The 19,379-nt window shown below is 46.1% G+C and overlaps 1 protein-coding gene across 1 annotated transcript in view; it reads right to left on the reverse strand.

The window, feature by feature from the left end:
- Window positions 1-19,379, reverse strand: part of AFAP1L2 (actin filament associated protein 1 like 2) — a 269,917-nt gene that overhangs the window by 29,960 nt on the left and 220,578 nt on the right. Inside the window, exons 10-14 of the mRNA XM_033943435.1 lie at window positions 15,482-15,586; window positions 9,899-10,110; window positions 6,339-6,484; window positions 2,303-2,411; window positions 791-1,030 (exon numbers count right to left, since the gene is read on the reverse strand). Of these exons, the coding sequence (XP_033799326.1) occupies window positions 791-1,030; window positions 2,303-2,411; window positions 6,339-6,484; window positions 9,899-10,110; window positions 15,482-15,586 (812 nt within the window). The remainder of the gene's footprint in view (window positions 1-790; window positions 1,031-2,302; window positions 2,412-6,338; window positions 6,485-9,898; window positions 10,111-15,481; window positions 15,587-19,379) is intronic.

Raw genomic sequence — 19,379 nt, forward strand, 5'->3', positions numbered from 1 at the left:
TAGTTTTTGAAAGATGAGTGGAGAATTCCATCTTCCCCATGACCCAAAAAATGCATGATGAGCTCAATCAAATCCAAACAAATGATTATTTTTGCTTATGATCATGAAGGCATCATCATCACAGACAAAGTTCCATGTGGAAGAAGTGTCACAGCAGTGTATTATTGTGATTTTTTGCAATAAATGCACAGAAAAATGCACAAAACACGACCTCAGTTGCTCTTGGCTGGGTCACTCATTCTTCACGACAATACTCGCCCGCACATAGGAAATGTCGTCATTGAAAATCTACGCAAATACGGCTGGGAGGTGTTACCTCATGCTCCCTACAGTCCAGACATGAGACCACCAGCCTTTGATCTTTTTCCAAAGTTGAAACAACCTATGCATGGACATCGTTTTGCATCTCTGGAAGAGCTTTCATCCGCCAGTACTCGAGTCATTCGGCAACTGAACAAAAACGGTGTCTTGGATGGAATAATGAAGCTTCTGGATGTTGGAACTTGGCCATTGCAAAGCAGGGAAACCATATTGAAGGATTGCAATGAAATACTTGGAAAAAAAAAATAAAACATGTAAATGAAAAAAAATAGTGTGCATTATTTATGAAATGACCCTTGTAGAAGTTACCTGGATACAGAGGTATCCCTTTTATGTGGGCCTCTTTGTCCTTTTCCTGCTGCCTTTAGTGCACAAAGTCATCTGGGTCAGCTTAAGTTTAGAATATATTTCCTGAAAACCTCTGGTCTCCTGCAGTCATCAGCTGAACCGGGTGACATTCCAGCAATACCTGCTCCAAGCTTTGTGGCAGATGTACGCAACGTTCCTGCTCTTTGTTCAGGACGAATCCATCGCTTTTGCTCTCCCCATTATCTCTTGTGTTCTTGGCTTCCAGGCCCAGGGAGGGCAAGGGAGAAATGCAGGCAGAGGCCCTGCTGGTGCAATACAGGAAGGATTTTACAGGGGTGAGGTCCAGGTAGACTCGGTCCTGTGCATCTTCAGACTTGAGCTCATTTTTGAGACCGTCTTCCTGTACCACAAGCAACAGTAAATTAAGAATATAACAGGTAGGGATGAATACATTGTAAAAAAAATATACAACACCCCCCCACACACACTTTTCAAACTGGTTTTATTTAGAACGCCACAAGGCCTGTCACCCCTGATTTTGTTTTATTCCTGATCTGGGCCTGGTTTTACCCCAAACCTTGAATAAATTCGTAGTTCCGATGTCCCAAGACAAGTTGGGCCATGAAAGCAGATACGGAATGGGATAACTTTGAGATTACATCAGCGATAAGACCAGAGCCAGCTGTCATCCCTACACGGAAACCTCTTAAGCGTTAGCTACATGGGGCTAGATTCACAAAACCTACTGATCCTGCAACGACGATCGCAAAACCAGTTTTACTGGTTGTGCGATTGTTCCCTGATCCGATTCACTAAACTGCTGCCCGATGAATCTCCGATCCGATCCTCTCATGCAAATTAGTAAAACAATGGCATGCAAATCATTTGTATGCAAAAAAGATAGTGAATCAATCGCTGTTTTAAAATCAGCCAACAGCGAATATGGGCCATGGTTTTTACAGTACTGTGGTAATTTCAGGGCAGCCTCAAACTCCCTGTATTGAGGGAATAGCTCAGGGCAGGAGCCAGCATGAAGACATCTCTCCTGGTTTAATAATTTAAACTCCTCTAGAAAAATAAAACAGGAACACTAACTGATGAATTACACTCCTCCCTCAATATTTGCGGGGGTTAGGGGCCGAGCCGGCCCGCAAATATTGAAAATTTGTGAATTTTCAATGGGGCCAACTCTGACCCACCCCTGCCTCCCTCCCACTTTCCCCCTGGCATCCCGGACCTTACCTGGTGGTCTAGCAGTCTTTCAAGCCAAGAGCAATCTTCCTATGCTCCTGCCCCATGCGGATCACTCATCTAAAATGGCTGCACAGGGCAGGAGCGTAGAAAGATCGCTCCTGCCCCGAAAGACCGCTAGACCACCAGATAAGGTCCAGGGAGGTCCGGGAGGCAGGAGGGAGGTGGGGGTGATTCCGGTTTTAGGAAATCGAAATCGCGAGTCCTAAAACCGCGAATCGGGAGAGGGAAGTGTACTTGAATAGAGAAATGGTGAGAACTGAGTGGGAGGAGCTGAGGTGGGGGAGGAGGAGCTAATAGGGAGGCTGGATCACAGTGCACACATTTTCCTCATGATGGTAAAGTCCATTGACGCTCTATTGACTGTTAAATTTGCCTTTCACTCTGGTCCCCACAAAGTCCCGGCAGAACATGTCCTTACCGCTTGTTCAGATGCATCCACATCATCGTAGAGGTCATCCTGTAGGTTCTTGCCTCTGGGCACATTATCAATATAGGGGTTGGGCTCCGAGTACTTCCTCTGCATGAGACTGAAGGACACAATGAGAGATGAGAATTCAACGTGACCAGAGACAGGGCGTGTCTGTGGCTTCCTATTCTTGGCTAGCACTAACAACTTCAAAGTTTTTCACATTGCACAAACAACTTTTGGCTATTTATATACACATTTCAGTGGGGGAGTAGCCCAGTGGGTAGTAACATAGTAAATGACGGCAAATAAAGACCTGAACGGTCCATCCAGTCTGCCCATTAGTTATACCCATTACAAATACATGATTAAATTAACTTGTCTCTTCTTTGATATTTCTGGGTCGTAGACTGCAAAGTCCACCTGGTATCGGCCTAGGTTCCAACTTCTGAAGTTGCCATCTAATCAAGCCATTGTGACATCACTGCTGAGGTTGGCTCGTAGGCATTGGTGGAATGAGGCATTATGACATCACAATCTCAGCTCTGGAATGTTGCTGCTCTTTGGGTTTCTGTCAGGCAACATAGTAAATGACGGCAGATAAAGACCTGAACAGTCCATCCAGTCTGCCCATTAGTCATATCCATGATTAAATTAACTTGTCTCTTCTTTGATATTGCTGGGCCATAGACTGCAAAGTCCACCTGGTATCGGCCTAGGTTCCATATGCTGAAATTGCCATCTAAGCTCACTCCAGCCTATCCAACCATCCCATTGTTTGCAGTTATCTACTGTAAAGTCTGGCCAGTAACATCCTCATGCTCCAAGTTAGTGGAGTTCCCATTGATGCCCTCCCCAGCCCATCCTACATCGAATCACCATATATGGAACACAGACCGTACAAGTCTGTCCAACACCGGCCTTAGAGTGGCAGGTTGCGTACAAAAGTGAAGGACAATTCTCTAATGTAAGTGCTTGAGGTTAGATGCATCTCTGCATATTTATAGGTGACAACAAGCAGCAGACATATATGCACCCTACATGTTATTCTATAAGGGACTGTATAAGTGCTATGGCCCAGAAATGCGGTGACATGTCAAAACCACATGAGACAATCGCGCGCCGACAATCGCACACAAGACATCAGCGCGCCGGATTTAAATTCAATTTGAAAGTGCTTTAAGGGGGGGGAACCCCTCCCACTTAACTTAGTAGTGTTGGTGCTGCCGTTGGGGGGAACACCCCCCACACATTACAGAGAAAACTGAACTTTTTCCTAAAAAATAGGGAAAAAGCCTGTTTCCTTTATAATGGGGGGTTCCCCCCCACAACCTCCCCCCAATGGCAGCGTCAACATTAAGTGCGGTGCTTCCCCCCCCCCCCCCACAGCCCCCTTTGGAGCACTTTCAAATTGAGCCTAAATCCAGTGCGCTGATGTCCTGCGCGCGACTGTCAGCCCGGCTTTATCTGCGCGCGATTGTCTCGCGCGGTTTTAACTATGAACCCGGGCATACACAAGGTTGCCAGATTTGGCCCTCAACGAAAGAGGATGTGTGGCCCTGCCCTGTCCTGCCCCCAGTCCCGCCCTGTCCCATCCACAGCCCAAGCCCCGGGGCCACATCTGGAGGGCATCTGCGCGTGCGTGGATGTGACGCGATGACCTCAGGTGCCTGCGTACACGCAAGTGGCATCATCGCATTGCATTTGCGCACATGGAGATGCCTTCCAGACGTGGTCACGAGCTCAACAGCTCTCAAAACCCGGACAAAGTGCCAGCTTTTGAAAACCCATCCGGATGCCCGGATGGTCCTCTAAAAAGAGGACACATCTGGGAAAATCTGAACGTCTGGTAGCCCTACACAGGGCATGGGTGTGTCTCCCAGTTGCACGCACAGTTTATAGCAGGGCTAGGTAACCTCGGTCCTCAACCCAGTAGGCTCTGCAACATTTGCCCAATGAATATGCATGAGATCTATTTGCATACAATGGAGGCAGTGCATGCAAATAGATCACGGGCATATCGCTTGGGGGAAATCCTGAAAAGCCGTCTGTGTTGAGGACCGAGGTTGCCCAGCCTTGGCTTATAGAACCGTAGACGTTGCACATGCGTTTGCCACGTCTAGACACACTCGGTTACACCAACTCTGCGGCTTGAGTAACTGCAAGCACCTAAATCGTAGGCGCGCTAGTGCCGTTAGACAGGCTCTGATTCTATAAATGGCACCTACAACAGAGAAGTCAAGGAATGCGGCGCATCGCACATGTCAATCTTAAGTCAGGCGCCTAGTGGACTTGGGTGCTGGTAGGTGTCCGAACCTTAGGTACGCACTATTTATGCCTGGGATTTCTTGGCCTTAATACCAACGCCTAAGTCCCAAAGTGGCACCTCCGTGAAAAACAGGCCCGTGCTCCACCCCTTGCCATGCCTACTTCCTGGTAGGTACCATGGACCTGAAACTGGTTAGGTGTCTACCATCCAATTCATTTTAATTTAAACTAATTGGGAGGTGCTAATTGCTCGCTATCGGCGTCAATTAAGCTTTTTAAATTAATTAACCCCCTCCCCCTTTTACTAAGCTGCAGTAGAAGTTTCTACCGCGGCCCGGAGCGCTAAATGCTCCCACATTGCTCCGACGCTCGTAGAAGTCCTTTGAACGTCGGAGCGGCGTCGGATCACTTAGCGCTGTGGCCCACGTTAGAAACCTCTACCACGGCTCAGTAAAAGAGGGCCTATGTTAGGTGCCTGGATCGGCTAGGCGCGGCAACCTAGGCGTCTTAGAATCTGGGCCTTCGCGCTCATTGCACGGTGTCGGCGCACTGAAAATCAGACGCCCACTTCTAGAATTGCCACCTTATTGTCAACCTTCTGGGGACAGGAAAATACCAACTAGACTTGAATTACCAATGAAAAGGCATTGGCAACCCCCCCTCCCCCAAACCAATTTCCAATTTCTTCTTTCCATTCTTTTCCCTTTTTAACCCTAACAGTTCTTCTTTCGTATCATGTCATCTTTCCTGTTGTTTATTCTACCCTAAATCCATTCCCCCAATTTTAGCCTAACTTTTAGACAATGGTTTTTGTAAACGGCTTAGGATTTGTAGGCGATATATATGAAATCATAATAAACTTGAAACTTAATTAATGCACAGTCTGCGATATCATCTAAAGCAGTGTTTTTCAACCTTTTTACACCTATGGACCGGCAGAAATAAAAGAATTATTCTGTGGACCGGCGGTTGAAGAACACTGGGCTAAGTCATGGGCCAGACCCCGCCCATCTCTACCCAATCTCCACCCCAGACCCCGCCCCCATAATAGTACTAATTGCACCTTGCACATCCCGTGCCTCATCTGGAAGCCTTCCCTCTGACGTTGCAACGTAAGAGAGAAGGCTTCCAGTTCAGGCGCAGGACGCCCGTAGGCTTTGTGCACTGAATCAGTTAGGAAGAGGGAGCTGGCTCGAAGGTAACGCCACATCGATCACACCGTGGACCGGCGGTTGAGGAACACAGGGCTAAGTCATGGGCCAGACCCCGCCCATCTCTACCCAATCTCCACCCCAGACCTCGCCCCCATAATAGTAGTACTAATTGCACCTTGCACATCCCGTGCCTCATCTGGAAGCCTTCCCTCTGACGTTGCAACGTCAGAGAGAAGGCTTCCGGTTCAGGCGCAGGATGCCCGTAGGAGCCACTGCCTGTGGCCTTGTGCACTGAATCCGTGAGGAAGAGGGAGCTGGCTCGAAGATAACGCCGCATCGATCGCACCGTGGACCGGCGGTTGAAGAACACTGTGTTGGGCCTGATGCACGTGCTGGCCCTGTGGACCGGCAGGAAATTTCTGTGGACTGGCACTGGTCCATGGACCGGTGGTTGAAGAACACTGATCTAAAGTATAACAAAAAATAAATGTTTCCTTTTCCTCATTACCAATGAAGCCAGGGCGCTCTGTGATGTCATCAAGCTTTGTTAAAGCTGCCTTGCTATTGGCTACTGCCACCTTGGCCAACTGAATGTGGTGAACCTTCTCATGGACTCCTTCACTTACTAGAAAGAATTCTTGGCTGCGCTGACGATGCAAGAGATCCGGTCGGCATCCACGTAATCATAGACAAATTCTTCCGGATTGGCTTTAGACCCCGACTCTGATAAGAGAAGCCCCAGCCAGTGGCCCATTTCGTCAGAAGACTTGGCCTGCAGTGCAAACGAATAATACAAGTCAGGTCAGAAATCAGCAGCGGCACATAGGCACCAGGCCAAAGATTTTGATGCCCTCTCCTGATGAGATCCGAACTGCTTGACACATAATTGGAAGAACTATGATCGCCTTAACTTCTCTTTTTGGTGGGCGAACTTATGCTCCAGCTACAAAAATGAAAAAATGAATGCTGAGATATTGGGGCATAGTAATGGATTGAACTTGGTGTGGGGCCCATTGGCATCTTTTATTACTTCTATATAGTTGTCATTTCTCTTTATTTTTTGTCTGATTTCCTTACACATCCAGGGTGGGAATGTATTACTACTGTAAATAAGAGTGGGTTATTGGAAAGATAATCGTATTATATTATTGATTAAATAAAGTGGGTGGGGTAAAGATTACTTTAGAATATTTGTGAGTTCAAAATGCTTTTCTTGATTTGTTATACGTTCAGATTCATATGTATTGCACTGTTACTACTTGAAAATCAATAAAGATTTATTTAAAAAAAAAAAAAAAAAAAAGAGATCCGAACTGCTCGGGGCCAATGAAATAAACAGGCCTAATGATAACACTTGGAATTACCGACATCTGGATAATTTGGGAGACGGCAGTGCAAGCTCGGGCAACAAGAGTGAAAACCTAGAATCATAGTCCTAAAATGGAAGCTGGCAAACTGCTCCATGTCACCCAGCCTCATACACTTATGGGTAACCTGGACCAGTACCTCAAGTATTGCACTGTACATACTGTACCACTAGAGGGTGCAACTCCTTCACCAATGGAAGTGTTCTCCAATGTCTATTACACAGCACTAATGCTTGTCTTCCCCAGAAAGGATTCCTCTTTAGAGCTGCTTTTACCTATAGGCACAGGGGGCAGCTGCTCCAGGCTCAGATTCACATGGGGCCCATAAGTAAAAGCAACCCCGTGCACAGGACCTACTCAAGTCCAGCGTCTTTCTCGCCTCCCTTCCTCTCCCTTGGCCAGCAGTTTTCTTACTCCCTCCTCTCTGCCAGCCCCACCACTTCCTAGTGAAAAAAGCCGCACAAAGGTGCTGATTCGCTGTTTATTCTGCTGAAGGCTCTGCCAGTTCTCCTCCTTCTGACGTGACTTTCTATTTCTTAGGGACAGGCCTGACAGAGCCCTCAGTGATTGGACTAGTGGGTCTGCGCATCTGTGCTGCTTTTATTTTGCTGGGGAGGGGATAAGGACATTGCGCTTCTGAACAAGGAGTCCCATCTGCAAAAGTTTACCCTTAGGTGGTAATGGGGCTCTGTACTGTTTACAAAATTAGCACTGTACCGACACAACTCATCGGAGGGGTATGTGGCGCAGTGCAGCACCCTGAGGTTGTGGGTTCAAACCCTGTGCTGCTCCCTGTGGCCCTGGGCAAGTCACTTAATCCCCCACTGCCCCAGGCACTTTAGACAGAGTGTAAGCCACTAGGACAGACGGGGGAAAAATGCTTGCGTATCAAATGTAAACCACGTGGAGGGGCATTTTCAAAACATGCGTCTAAGTCCGATTTGGATGTATGATGCGGTGTCAGGTCAAAAGCACGCCGGGACAAAGGAGCACCCAGACAATTGAGCGCAGCGCGGAGGTGCGCACCACTCAAAATTAATGTTTTTAGGGCTCCGACGGGGGGGGCGTGGGGGGTGTGGGGAGTTGTAACACCCCACATTTTACTGAAAACGTCACTTTTTCCCTGTTTTTAGGGAAAAAGTTCAGTTTACAGTAAAATGTGGAGGGTTACAACCCCCCAAACCCCCCATAACGCCGGAGCGATGTCTATTAAGTAAAGTGTGGGGGGGGGTTCTCCAACAAAACCCCCCGTCGGAGCCCCTAAAAACAGTAATTTTGAGCAGCGCGCGCCTCTGCGCTGCGCTCAATTGTCCGGGCGCGCCTTTGTCTTTCGCGCCATTGTCTATGAACCGTATGATGCTAGTCGTCCAAAGTCTGCAGAAAGGCAAACCACCATACGTCTAGAAATAATTTTTGGTTTGAAAAGCCTCTATCTGGACGTCCAGGCCATTGGGAAGCCCAGACCACCAGGATGTTTATCTTTAAAACACATTTTCGACCAAAATTTTGTCCTTTCCCAAACTCCCAGAACGAGACCATTTGGAAGTGGGAGGAGCCAGTCCTGTGATGGACTGGCCACCCAGACATGGCAATGCAGGTGATGTCACATGCGGAGGGAGACAGTCATGAGTTTGGGCCTTAAGCGTGTGAGCTGGGGAAGGGGTCCGAATGCGTGTGTCACATGCCAAATGTGTGTGACTTGGCAAGTCTGCCGCTGGCTGAAAAAAATCCGGAGCCCACCCTGAGTCAGCCAAGCCGTGCAGTGACGAACCCAACACTATGAGCTGTTCCTGCTATCATGAGCACGTTCAGATCTCACAGGAGCTCTGGGCAATGTTAGTCCACCATAATACTTTGATCTATCTATTGATCTACATTGATATAGTTATTGGCTGGGGTCAACGAAAACACTGAAATCATGGACCTAAATCTGGCCACTAGGTGTCACCCCTGCACAACAATTGGGACAATTCCCACAGGGGTCGAGTGCTGGTGGTCTTAAGAGGAAGACCAGATCAGGGAACTGAACCCAGGTCTCTCTGCATGGCAGTGCTTTGCCAGGCTGATTCTTATATATATATCTAGGGTTACCAGACGTCTGGATTTCCCCAGACATGTCTTTCTTTTGAGGGTCCGGATGGCTTTTCAAAGCCCGGCACTTTGTCTAGGTTTTGAAAAGCCTCTTCTCAGTTGCATCGGGCAGGAGGCAAACTGTGGATGCCACAGGATGACGTCACTGCGCGGATTGCCTCCTGCCCGACCAAAGTGGGCAGTGGGGGGGGGGGGGGGCGGGCCTAGAGGCAGGTCTAGGGTGTCTGGATTTTACAATCAAATGCTTATTCGCGTCTTTGCTTCTCCGCAGAGTTGCTTCCCTTCTTGTGTTCCCTGCTGTTTTAATCTTTAATCTTTTTCTCTATTCCTCCTTCTTTACTGTTGCTTTTTCTCTACTGACCCATCCTGATGTTTTTCTCTTTACTGTCTTTGTTTCCTATCCATTATTGTATTTCTTACCCTCCTCTCCCATTGGGCGCTGTAATTCCTGTACGTCTTTTGTAAGTCTGCCAGCTGGTTCCCCTTGAATATTGTAAATTTTTTTAAAAAATTATGTTAATCGCTTAGAATTCTAATTAAGCGATCAATCAAATTTTACATAAAACTTGAAACTTGATCATAAAATCTGGCAACCCTATTTTTTTTTTTTTTAATTCAAGCTCAAGAACAATATCCTCAGATATTTAATCTTGGTTCAATCCAGATTTTTCCCCAGGACGAATACAGTGTCAGTATTAGAGCCACCGAAAGGATCCCATGACTCTTACCTCTAACATGGCTAATTCTTCCCCGTTGCACACAATGCGGAAAGAGTAGAGGTGGTCTTGTCTTGGGCTGGGAATGACCTCGCAGCCCACTAAGCTGACCGGCTGCTGGGCCACCTTGTTCCTGTTCTTGTCCTGGTAGAAGTGGAGCTGTCGGTCCCTGATGAAGCACCAGCGTGATCGCCACTGGCTGTTCATGAGCACGTTCAGGTAACCTGGGAGCAGAGAATCGGCAGAGATTGGAAAGGCTTCGCTCTATCCTGCAGTGTTGCACGAGGGCTCTCTGTCAGGCACACACCAGGTGGTGGGACTGTTTGTCTAATCTAATCTCATCTTTGATTTTATATACCGATTCATCCCAGCAGGAGGGTGTCAGGTTTGTTAGTGGCCCCCATAATATATGGTAGTAGGGGTTAAGTGAGAGGCGCCCTGACAAACGCCCGGTCCCAGGTTCAGTTCCCTCACAGATGACTCACCAGGAAGTAGAATCAAAGAGGCACAGCCAGAGGTGATTGCATAAAGAATATATTATAGAAATAGTCTTACAGAAAAGCAATATTCTGAAGCATTACAATTAATGAGAGAGCAAAGCAGTTTCCCTGCCTTACATAGTTCAGAGACAAAGAGACAGAGAGTCTGAAGTTCTAGGGAGAGCCAGAGCGAGAGAGAGAGAAAGAAAGGACAAGAGAGCCAAGAGCCAAGAGATAGATAGATTGATTGATAGAGCAGAGAGGAGGCTTTTATACCTTCGAATCTTATTCTGAATATAGAAATTATCGTATGTCCCAGTATCTTTCTGTTTAGAATTTGTCAACTGTTTGTAACAATGGTTAATTTAATTGATAAAGGAGGGTGTGATACTTGCAGGCATGGAGATGGGATTAGTCTCTGGCTTCTTTGTCTCTTTCAAGCAGCCTATCTTCTTGATCTGTGCACCTGGACCCATTGTCCTAAGCACCCTCTTAATCAGACATTAACACCTTTTAGCTAGTCATGATTCAACCAAGGCTACTTAAAACAGTTTCCCTGCCCTCAGGGTCTATCTGCATTCCCATGCCAGAGTCAGATTGATATAATTTCCCATAGGCCTTCGCTGACATAAGTAATGCCAACTAAGAATGCTGAATGGTAGCGATAGCTATGCTGACAGAGGGCTCGACTCGGTTAACAAAATATTAATAAATTATCCAAGAGATTAGAACAGAAACCATATCTTTTGGGCCACAATTTTATCTTTTATGGCTGATTTTTTGAAAAAGAAGGCTCATTAGTAAATTTTGGAAATAAATATGTCTTCGGTACTTTAGGAAAAGTGGGTAGATGAGAGCAAACTCTGATTATAGAAGGAAGGTGTGAATAACATGAAAAAGGACCTAGCAAAGCTTGAAGAATGGTCTGAAATTTGGCAGCTAAGGTTTAATGCTAAGAAATGTAAGGTCATGCATTTGGGCTGTAAAAATCTGAGAGAACGCCACAGTTTAGTGGGCAAAGAACTTTTGTGTGCGAAAAAGGAGCCGGACTTGAGGGTGATATTATGTGATGGTCTTAAGGTGGCCAAACAGGTCGAAAAGGTGACAGCAAAAGCCAGAAGGATGATAGGGTACATAGGAGGAGGTATCGATGCCCCTGTATAAGACTCTGGCGAGGCCTCATTTAGAATATTGTGTACAATTCTGGAGATATAAAAAGGATGGAGTCGGTCCAGATGGCTGGTGGTCTATGTCATAAGGCGTAGGATGACAGACTTAAATATCTCAATCTGTATACTTTGGAGGAAAGGCAGGAGAGGGGAGATATGATAGAGATGTTTAAATGCCTACTTGGCATAAATGTGCACGAGTCGAGTCTCTTTCATTTGAAAGGAAGCTCTGGAATGAGAGGGCATAGGATGAACTTAAGAGGTGATAGACTCAGAAAGGGTGATAGATGCGCGGAACAGTCTCACGGAAGAGGTGGTGAAGACAGAGACTGTCTGAATTCGAGAAAGCGCGGGACAGGCATATGGGATCTCTTAGGGAGAGGAGGAGATAGTGCATGCTGCGGATGGGCCATTTGGACGGGCCGTCATGTTTCTTTGTTTCTATTCTCAAAAATGACAAGAAATAAATCTTGTTTCAAAGTTTTGGCACATTCATTTAGAAATGAAAAAAAACTAGGAAGTTTCTTTGATTTCCATTCCATTTCAAGTTGTGAACCATAAACCTACTCTGTATGGGCCACTATTTGGGGTCACAGTTATCATGTCCATCTGTTCCTGGTTAACAAGACTAAGAATGTTATAATGCCGCTGTATCGCGCCATGGTGCAACCTCATCTGGAGTACTGCGTTCAATTCTGGTCTCCTTATCTCAAGAAAGATATAGTGGCCCTAGAAAAGGTTCAAAGAAGAGCGACCAAGATGGTAAAGAGGATGGAACGCCTCTTGTACGAGGAAAGACTAAAAAGGTTAGGGCTCTTCAGTTTGGAAAAGTGAAGGCTGAGGGGAGGTAGGATTGATGTCTACAAAATCCTGAGTGGAGTAGAACGGGTACAAGTGGATCAATTTTTCACTCCGTCAAAAATGACAAAGACTAGGGGACACTCGATGAAGTTATAGGGAAATATTTTTAAAACCAATAGAAGGAAATTTTTTTTCACTCAGAGAATAGTTAAGCTCTGGAACGCACTGCCAGATGATGTGGTAAGAGCGGATAGCGGAGCTGGTTTTAAGAAAGGTTTGGACAAGTTCCTGGAGGAAAAGTCCATAGTCTGGAATGGAGAAAGACATGGGGGAAGCCCTGGATCGGTAGCATGGAATATTGCTACTCCTTGGGTTTTGGCCAGGTACTAGTGACCTGGATTGGCCACCGTGAGAACGGGCTACTGGGCTTGATGGACCATTGGTCCGACCAAGTAAGGTTATTCTTATGTTTATGTGGGAGTGATGATAGATTTTTTTTAGTGTTCTAGATGGGGAAACCACTATGGAAACCTAAATTGTGTCTAAAGAGGGACTGCCTAAAAATATTACCCTACAGTAAATACACTGCAAACTGTTATACTAGCTCTTTCATTCCGATGTGAAACAGCTGTGTTTTTGTAAGGAATTAAAAATACTTAAGGGTTGATCTTTAAAATAATTTATCTGCTCAGGTAAATCTTTGGTGTTCAGTATTCAGATCTGATGAATGGATAACCTTTGGGGGTATCAGAGGCATTCCAGTGGTAGGGCTTGCATTTGATTGGATACAGGTGTTTTTATATTTAAATCTGACTAACGTTATCCAGACTGCAGATCCAGCAGGTCTGAAACAGCTGGATACAGCAGTTATCTTTAACCTGCTTTATTCAGCAGTGCTAAGGTAATCATTTTTCCTACGAGCTCTCCCAGCAGCTGTCTGAGACATTGTTGAAGAGGTTCAAATGCAGCTCGAGAAAATCACTTTTGGGTCATAGTCAAAAGCAGTGCTTTGTACTTTTTATTTGCCACTGGTTATCATTGACCAAGTATTCAGCGAGATATACCGTTTTCTTCACAAGCCTCAGTTCTGCAAAACTTCTCAGCTGCATAAAGGTGTCAGCAATACCATAAGAACCCAAAAATAGCCTTACTGGGTCATATTAATGGTCCATCAAGCCCAGTAGCCATTCTCACGGTGGCCAATCCAGGTCACTAGTACCGGCCAAAACCCAAGGAGTAGCAACATTCCATGCTACCGATCCTGGGCAAGCAGTGGCTTCCCCCATGTCTTTCTCAATAACAGACTATGGACTTTTCCTCCAGGAACTTGTCCAAACCTTTCTTAAAACCAGCTACGGTATCTGCCCTTACCACAATCTCTGGCAATGCGTTCCAGAGCTTAACTATTCTCTGAGTGAAAAAAAAATTTCCTCCTATTGGTTTGAAAAGTATTTCCCTATAACTTCATCGAGAGTCCCCTCAATGCTGAGACCTTAAGAGACTTTTTCCACCAGGTCCGGGGCAGCGTAGCAGGTTTAGAGAGGATTTCTTGTCAATTTTTCACATTCAGCACAATGGTGTAGCCAGACACAGCATTTTGGATGGGCCTTGACATGCACCCTCCTACCCCCCAGTGATATGAAAAATACAAAAAAATACAGTTTTTTACACCAATCCTGCATCTAGCATCACCTCTCCTCTCAACTCCTGGCATCTGCCCTTCTATTTCCGAACTCCATCCCTCCCTGGTGTACCTAACAGGCATCCCTGATGCCAGCAATAATTCATTTTTGCTGCCGGCGCTGGCTTCCCTCTACTGCACAGGAAACAGGAAGCGACATCAGTGAGGGCTAGATGGACAGAGGGAATCTTGGGAAGTTGAGCCAGGGCTGGTGCCGGCAGCAGAAATGAATCATTGCTGACACTGGGGTCATTTGTTAGGTACACCAGGGAGGGACTGGGTTTGGAGATAGGAAGGCAATTGATGGAAGGCTACAGACTTGAGAGGAGGAGAGGGTAGTGTGATGCCGATGCAGGGTGGGCCTGAGCCCACCTAGGCCCACCCATAGCTACACCACTGATTCAGCAGCTGGCTTTGTTTCATACAAGTGCAAGGAAGCTCCTGCAAAAGGTTTAAAGGCAGACAGGAAGTAACAAACATGTGCACATGTCTAGGGTTACCATATTTATAACCTCACAAACCCGGACACATGGCCCCACCCCATTCCGACGCCAACTCCACCCAGTTCCCCCCAGCCCCGCCCCTCAAAGCCTTTCCCGATGAGCTCCGGCCATGTCTGGAGGGCCTCAAGCATGCATGGATGTATTGTAAAATGGATGTAAAATGTTTATTTTATTTTTATTTTTCCTCTAACTCTACTTTTCACTTCTCTATTACCCTCCAGGTACTTTAGTTAGATTGTGAGCCTTCGGGACAGTAAGGGAATTTTCCAAGTACCTTTCTTATTTCTAATCTTAATGTATATTTTCTGTAAACCGCTTAGAACCTAACGGATGTAGCGGTATATAAGAAATGAATTACATTACATTACATTACATTACATCTGTGCATGCTCAGAGGTCCTCCAGATGTGGCTGGAGCTCATCAGGGCTTTCCAAAACCCGGACAAACTGCCGGGTTTTGGAAAGTCCGTCTGTGAACCCAGACAGTCCTCTAAAAAGACGACATGTCCTGGTTTTCCCAGACTTTTAATAACCCTATACATGTCCAAACAAAACTGAAAGTGAAAGCACACATATGCACCTGCTCTTCTGGGTAAAACATGAGCCTCGCAAGAATTCCAAATGCAAGCAGTTTTTGTAAAGCTCGTGTTTAGGCACAAAAGAACAAGTGCCGATATGTGCTGGCACGTCAGCTTTTGTCTGGGCATGCACACAAGAGCCATGCTCACCGCAAAACCTTGCTGCACATGTGTCATGCACAATCTTCTCCCAATTAGCCGCATGTTTTCAGCACATAAAATCTGCAAATGTGCCTTCTGCAGTATTTGTCTCGTGCCACGTGCTCAGACCACAAGCTTTTGAGTATTAGCCTCTCAGACGGAGACTGGCAAACTGGCGCCATAGTGGAAGTTCTGCTTGCATTCTCAACTCTCATCAGTAGAGGGGGCTCATGATACACTTACTAGAAGTTTCCAGGCTCCGCTCAGGATTCTCCAGTGAGGACGATTTCTTCCTTCCCAGGTTCATCAGGTTACTCAGTTTCAGGCCTGAAGTTCCCTTCTTCTTGACTAAGAAAAACAAACATTTGTTTATTCCACTTACTTCCTATTACCAATTTTGTCCCATCTATATGTTTCAACTGCACTTGTCCCCCTCGGTTGCCCATTAAGAATTATCTAAGAAAAAGAACAATTTAAATTAAATCATTAAATTATTGAGAGTATGTTTGGGCAGACTGGATAGACCATTTGGGTCTTTATCTGCCGTCATTTACTGTGTAATTAAAGAAGTCGCATAGTATATATGTTGCATTTTGGAGGATCCTGAGCCCAAAGTGGGGGGAACCACAAATATTTTGCCCCTTGCCCGCTATCCACTCTGCCCTGCTTTCTGGACCCTTTCTTGCTCCCCCCTCACAAACACCTGAGCAAGCAGGGATCCACAAGCCCCACCAGCAAAAGGGGTCTTGCTCCAGCAGCCTGTAAATCTCCAAAACTGGCAGTCAATGGCACTTTCTATGAGCTGGTGCTACATTGGCCCCCTCCACGAACACTCAGTTTTCATGTATGCTTGAAAATTCAGCGTGTGGTGGGGCAGTGCCAGCCTGGTGGCAGCTCATGGATAACACCACTGGCTGCCAGTGTTGGAGACATTCTGGTTGCCAGAGGAGGATGCCTTCTGCTAGTGGGGCTTAGGAATCCCCAAATGGATGCAGAAGATGATGGAGTGAGGTACATTGGGAATATCCACACTGACGATACACCCCACTTCTCAGGGTTCGATAAAAGGATGGCTAAAGGGCCTTCACATCCTTATAAATCCACACTAAAGATGTGTTCCCAAATTATATTACGGAAAGATGTCCAACTTAGGTCCTTATGGTTGCCTTCTTCTTTAAGATTGTAATTCATTGGTCTTTAAGATTGTAATTCGCTGATTGTACAGCTCTCTTTATTGTGAACCGCCTAGAAGTCGTAAGATTATGGCGGTATAGAAAAATAAAGTTATTATTATTATTATTAATGCATCCTATTGCTAAATGTTGTTTTCTAATTTAATATTCCTCAAAATGAAATCAAAACCAACAGAAAGTCTTTTCTTTACTTATCTTTAACCTGCAGTATCTCTAGCATGTCCCGACGGGACCCGTTTCGCCACAAAGGTTTTTTCGAGGGTTCGAGAGGGTTCGAGAGTTCTCTTGCATTTGCTTTTAGGGGAATGGCGCCTACCTATCTCCGGCCTCATTTCATGCTGTACAGCCCTATAAGGATAACCAGAAACTGTAATTTATTTGCCTATCCAAGGATCACAGGTTGTAAATACAGGTCCTTTTTGGATAGGACTTTTATGTTTCAAGCAGGTAAACAGCAGTCTTGGTTAGGCAATTACATCAATGGGGCCAGGTTGACCTATGGCGCTTTTCGGAAAAAAATTAAGACTGTATTGTTTGATAGACTTATTTCCATAAACAATTTTATTCTGACTATTCTTGAGAAATATGTTGTACTTTTACTATTTGTATTTTGTATTTCGCTGATTGTCCAGCTTTCTTCAGTGTAAACCGCCTAGAAATCATCTGATTGTGGCGGCATAGAAGAATAAAAACATAGTAACATAGTAACATAGTAGATGACGGCAGATAAAGACCCGAATGGTCCATCCAGTCTGCCCAACCTGATTCAATTTAAATTTTTTATTTATTTTATTTTATTTTTTAAATTTTTCTTCTTAGCTATTTCTGGGCAAGTATCCAAAGCTTTACCCGGTACTGTTAATTTATGTTATGTTATAAGGAGCCCTAATTCAGCATCCTAGCCCCAAATAAGAGAGGACAAAATGGGTAATAAGAAGTAGAGAATGACACGGTGGCGGTTAACCCGCGGCCACCGCATTTAGCCGCGGGTGACCGCCCAAACGGGGAACGAAAACTAGCAGTCGCTGCGGCAACGGGGACAAGGCCATTCACCGCCACGTGGAGCAGTGAATGGTCTTGTCCCCGCAGTGAGGCATGAAGGATCGTGCGGTCCCCGCAGCCCACACCCGCCTGCCCAATCGATCCTAATGTTTAGCCAGCTCTCTCCCTTCTCCTCACCTTAGTTTGTAGGTTTTCTTTTTCGGCGACCCGCACGCTATCAAAGAGCCGCACACCCGCTGCTGCTCAGTTTCGATCTTCTGCTCTGATGCAACCGGAAACAGGAAGTTGCAGCAGAGCAGAAGATTGAGCACTGAGCAGCTGCGCGTGCGCAGCTCTTTGGGAAAGCGTGCAGGTCGCCGAAAAAGAAAACCTACAAACTAAGGTGAGGAGAAGGGAGAGAGCTGGCTAAACACTAGGATCGATTGGGCAGGCGGGTGGGGGCTGCGAGGACCGTGCGATTGCTCGTGTTCCCGGCTCAAACTGGAAGGAGGGAGTGAAAGGGAAAAGGATTCTGGGCCAAGGGGATGAAGACGGAAAGAAAAACCCACAGCAGGAAAGAAAGGGAAGGTCAGGCAGGTGAGCCAGATGCTAGAAGTAGGGGGGGGGGGGGGAGAAAGAGGGAAAAAAGCTAGATGGGGTTGAAAAGAAGAGACACACTGGTATGGAAGAGGAAGATAGGGGAAATCTGGACACAGGAAGGTAACAGAAAGAGGGGAAATTATGTGCATGGGGCATAGGGACAGAGACATAAAGGGGACATGCCATGGGGATGGTATATGGACACAGGGGCGGGGGCAATGGCAGATACATAGGGGAGATATTAGAAATGGGGAAAATAGGAGCACAGAAGCGAGATGGTTTGTGGGGATGGGGCAGGGACCGAGCTCACAGGCTCCAGTGGCTTGCACAAATTACATTGTAACGTGCCATGAAAATAAGAGGAAGGAAGGTAGATAGGCCACGCGAGAGGAGCTGAAGGGTAGTAGAAAGGAACAGATGGTAAAGGAGGGAGGGAAGGATGGTGGTGGAAAGGAATAGGACAGACATTGAAGGAGAGTGGAGAGGAACAGACCCCGAAGGGAAATGTGGAAGACAGAGTGGGAAGAAGACAGATGCCAGACTATGGGGGAGCGGAGGGAAGAAGATGGGTGCTAAACCAATTGGGGGGGTGAAGGGAGAGGCACAGTAACAGCAAATGGAAGACGCAGAGAGAAGACACACAGTGGATGGAAGGAATTGAATGAGAAGATGTGGAAAGCAGAAACCAGACAACAAAGGTAGAAAAAAAATTATATTTATTTATTTATTTTTTGCTTTAGGATAAAGTAGTATATTAGTTGTGTTGATAAAAATTTATAAACAAAGCCCTGCCAGCTGAACATCTCTTTCTCTAGTTCAGCAGCAGGAACTTTGATTTATAAGAAAGGAATAAGCTAAATATTACAGTACTAAGGCTTATATGGATGCAGCGGGGACGGTGACGGGGCGGTGAAAGGGATGGCGGTGACGGGGCGGTGAAGGGAACGGCGGTGACGGGGCGGTGCAGAGGATGGTGGGCCGGGGACGGGGCAGTGACGGGGACAGATTTTTTCCCCGTGTCATTCTCTAATAGGAAGTAAGTGGAATAAACAGATGTTGGTTTTTCTTAGTCAAGAAAAAGGGAACCTCAGGCCTGATTTCATGTTGAGGAATATTAAATTAGACTATAACAGTTAGCAATAAGAAGGAGGCAACCATAAGGCCTTAAGTTGGATAGCTCTATGCAATATAATTTGGGAACACATCTTTAGTGTGGATTTATATGGATGTGAAGGTCCTTTAGACATCCTTTTATTGAACTCTGAGAGGTGGGGTGTATCGTCAGCTTAGGAATCCCCACCAACCATAGCAATGGATTTTTTTTGGGGGGTGGGGAAGGGGGAACCACAAAGTTTCACTCCATGCTT

The sequence above is a fragment of the Geotrypetes seraphini genome, chromosome 4 (assembly GCF_902459505.1).
Source record: "Geotrypetes seraphini chromosome 4, aGeoSer1.1, whole genome shotgun sequence".
NCBI classification, from domain to species: Eukaryota; Metazoa; Chordata; class Amphibia; order Gymnophiona; family Dermophiidae; genus Geotrypetes; species Geotrypetes seraphini.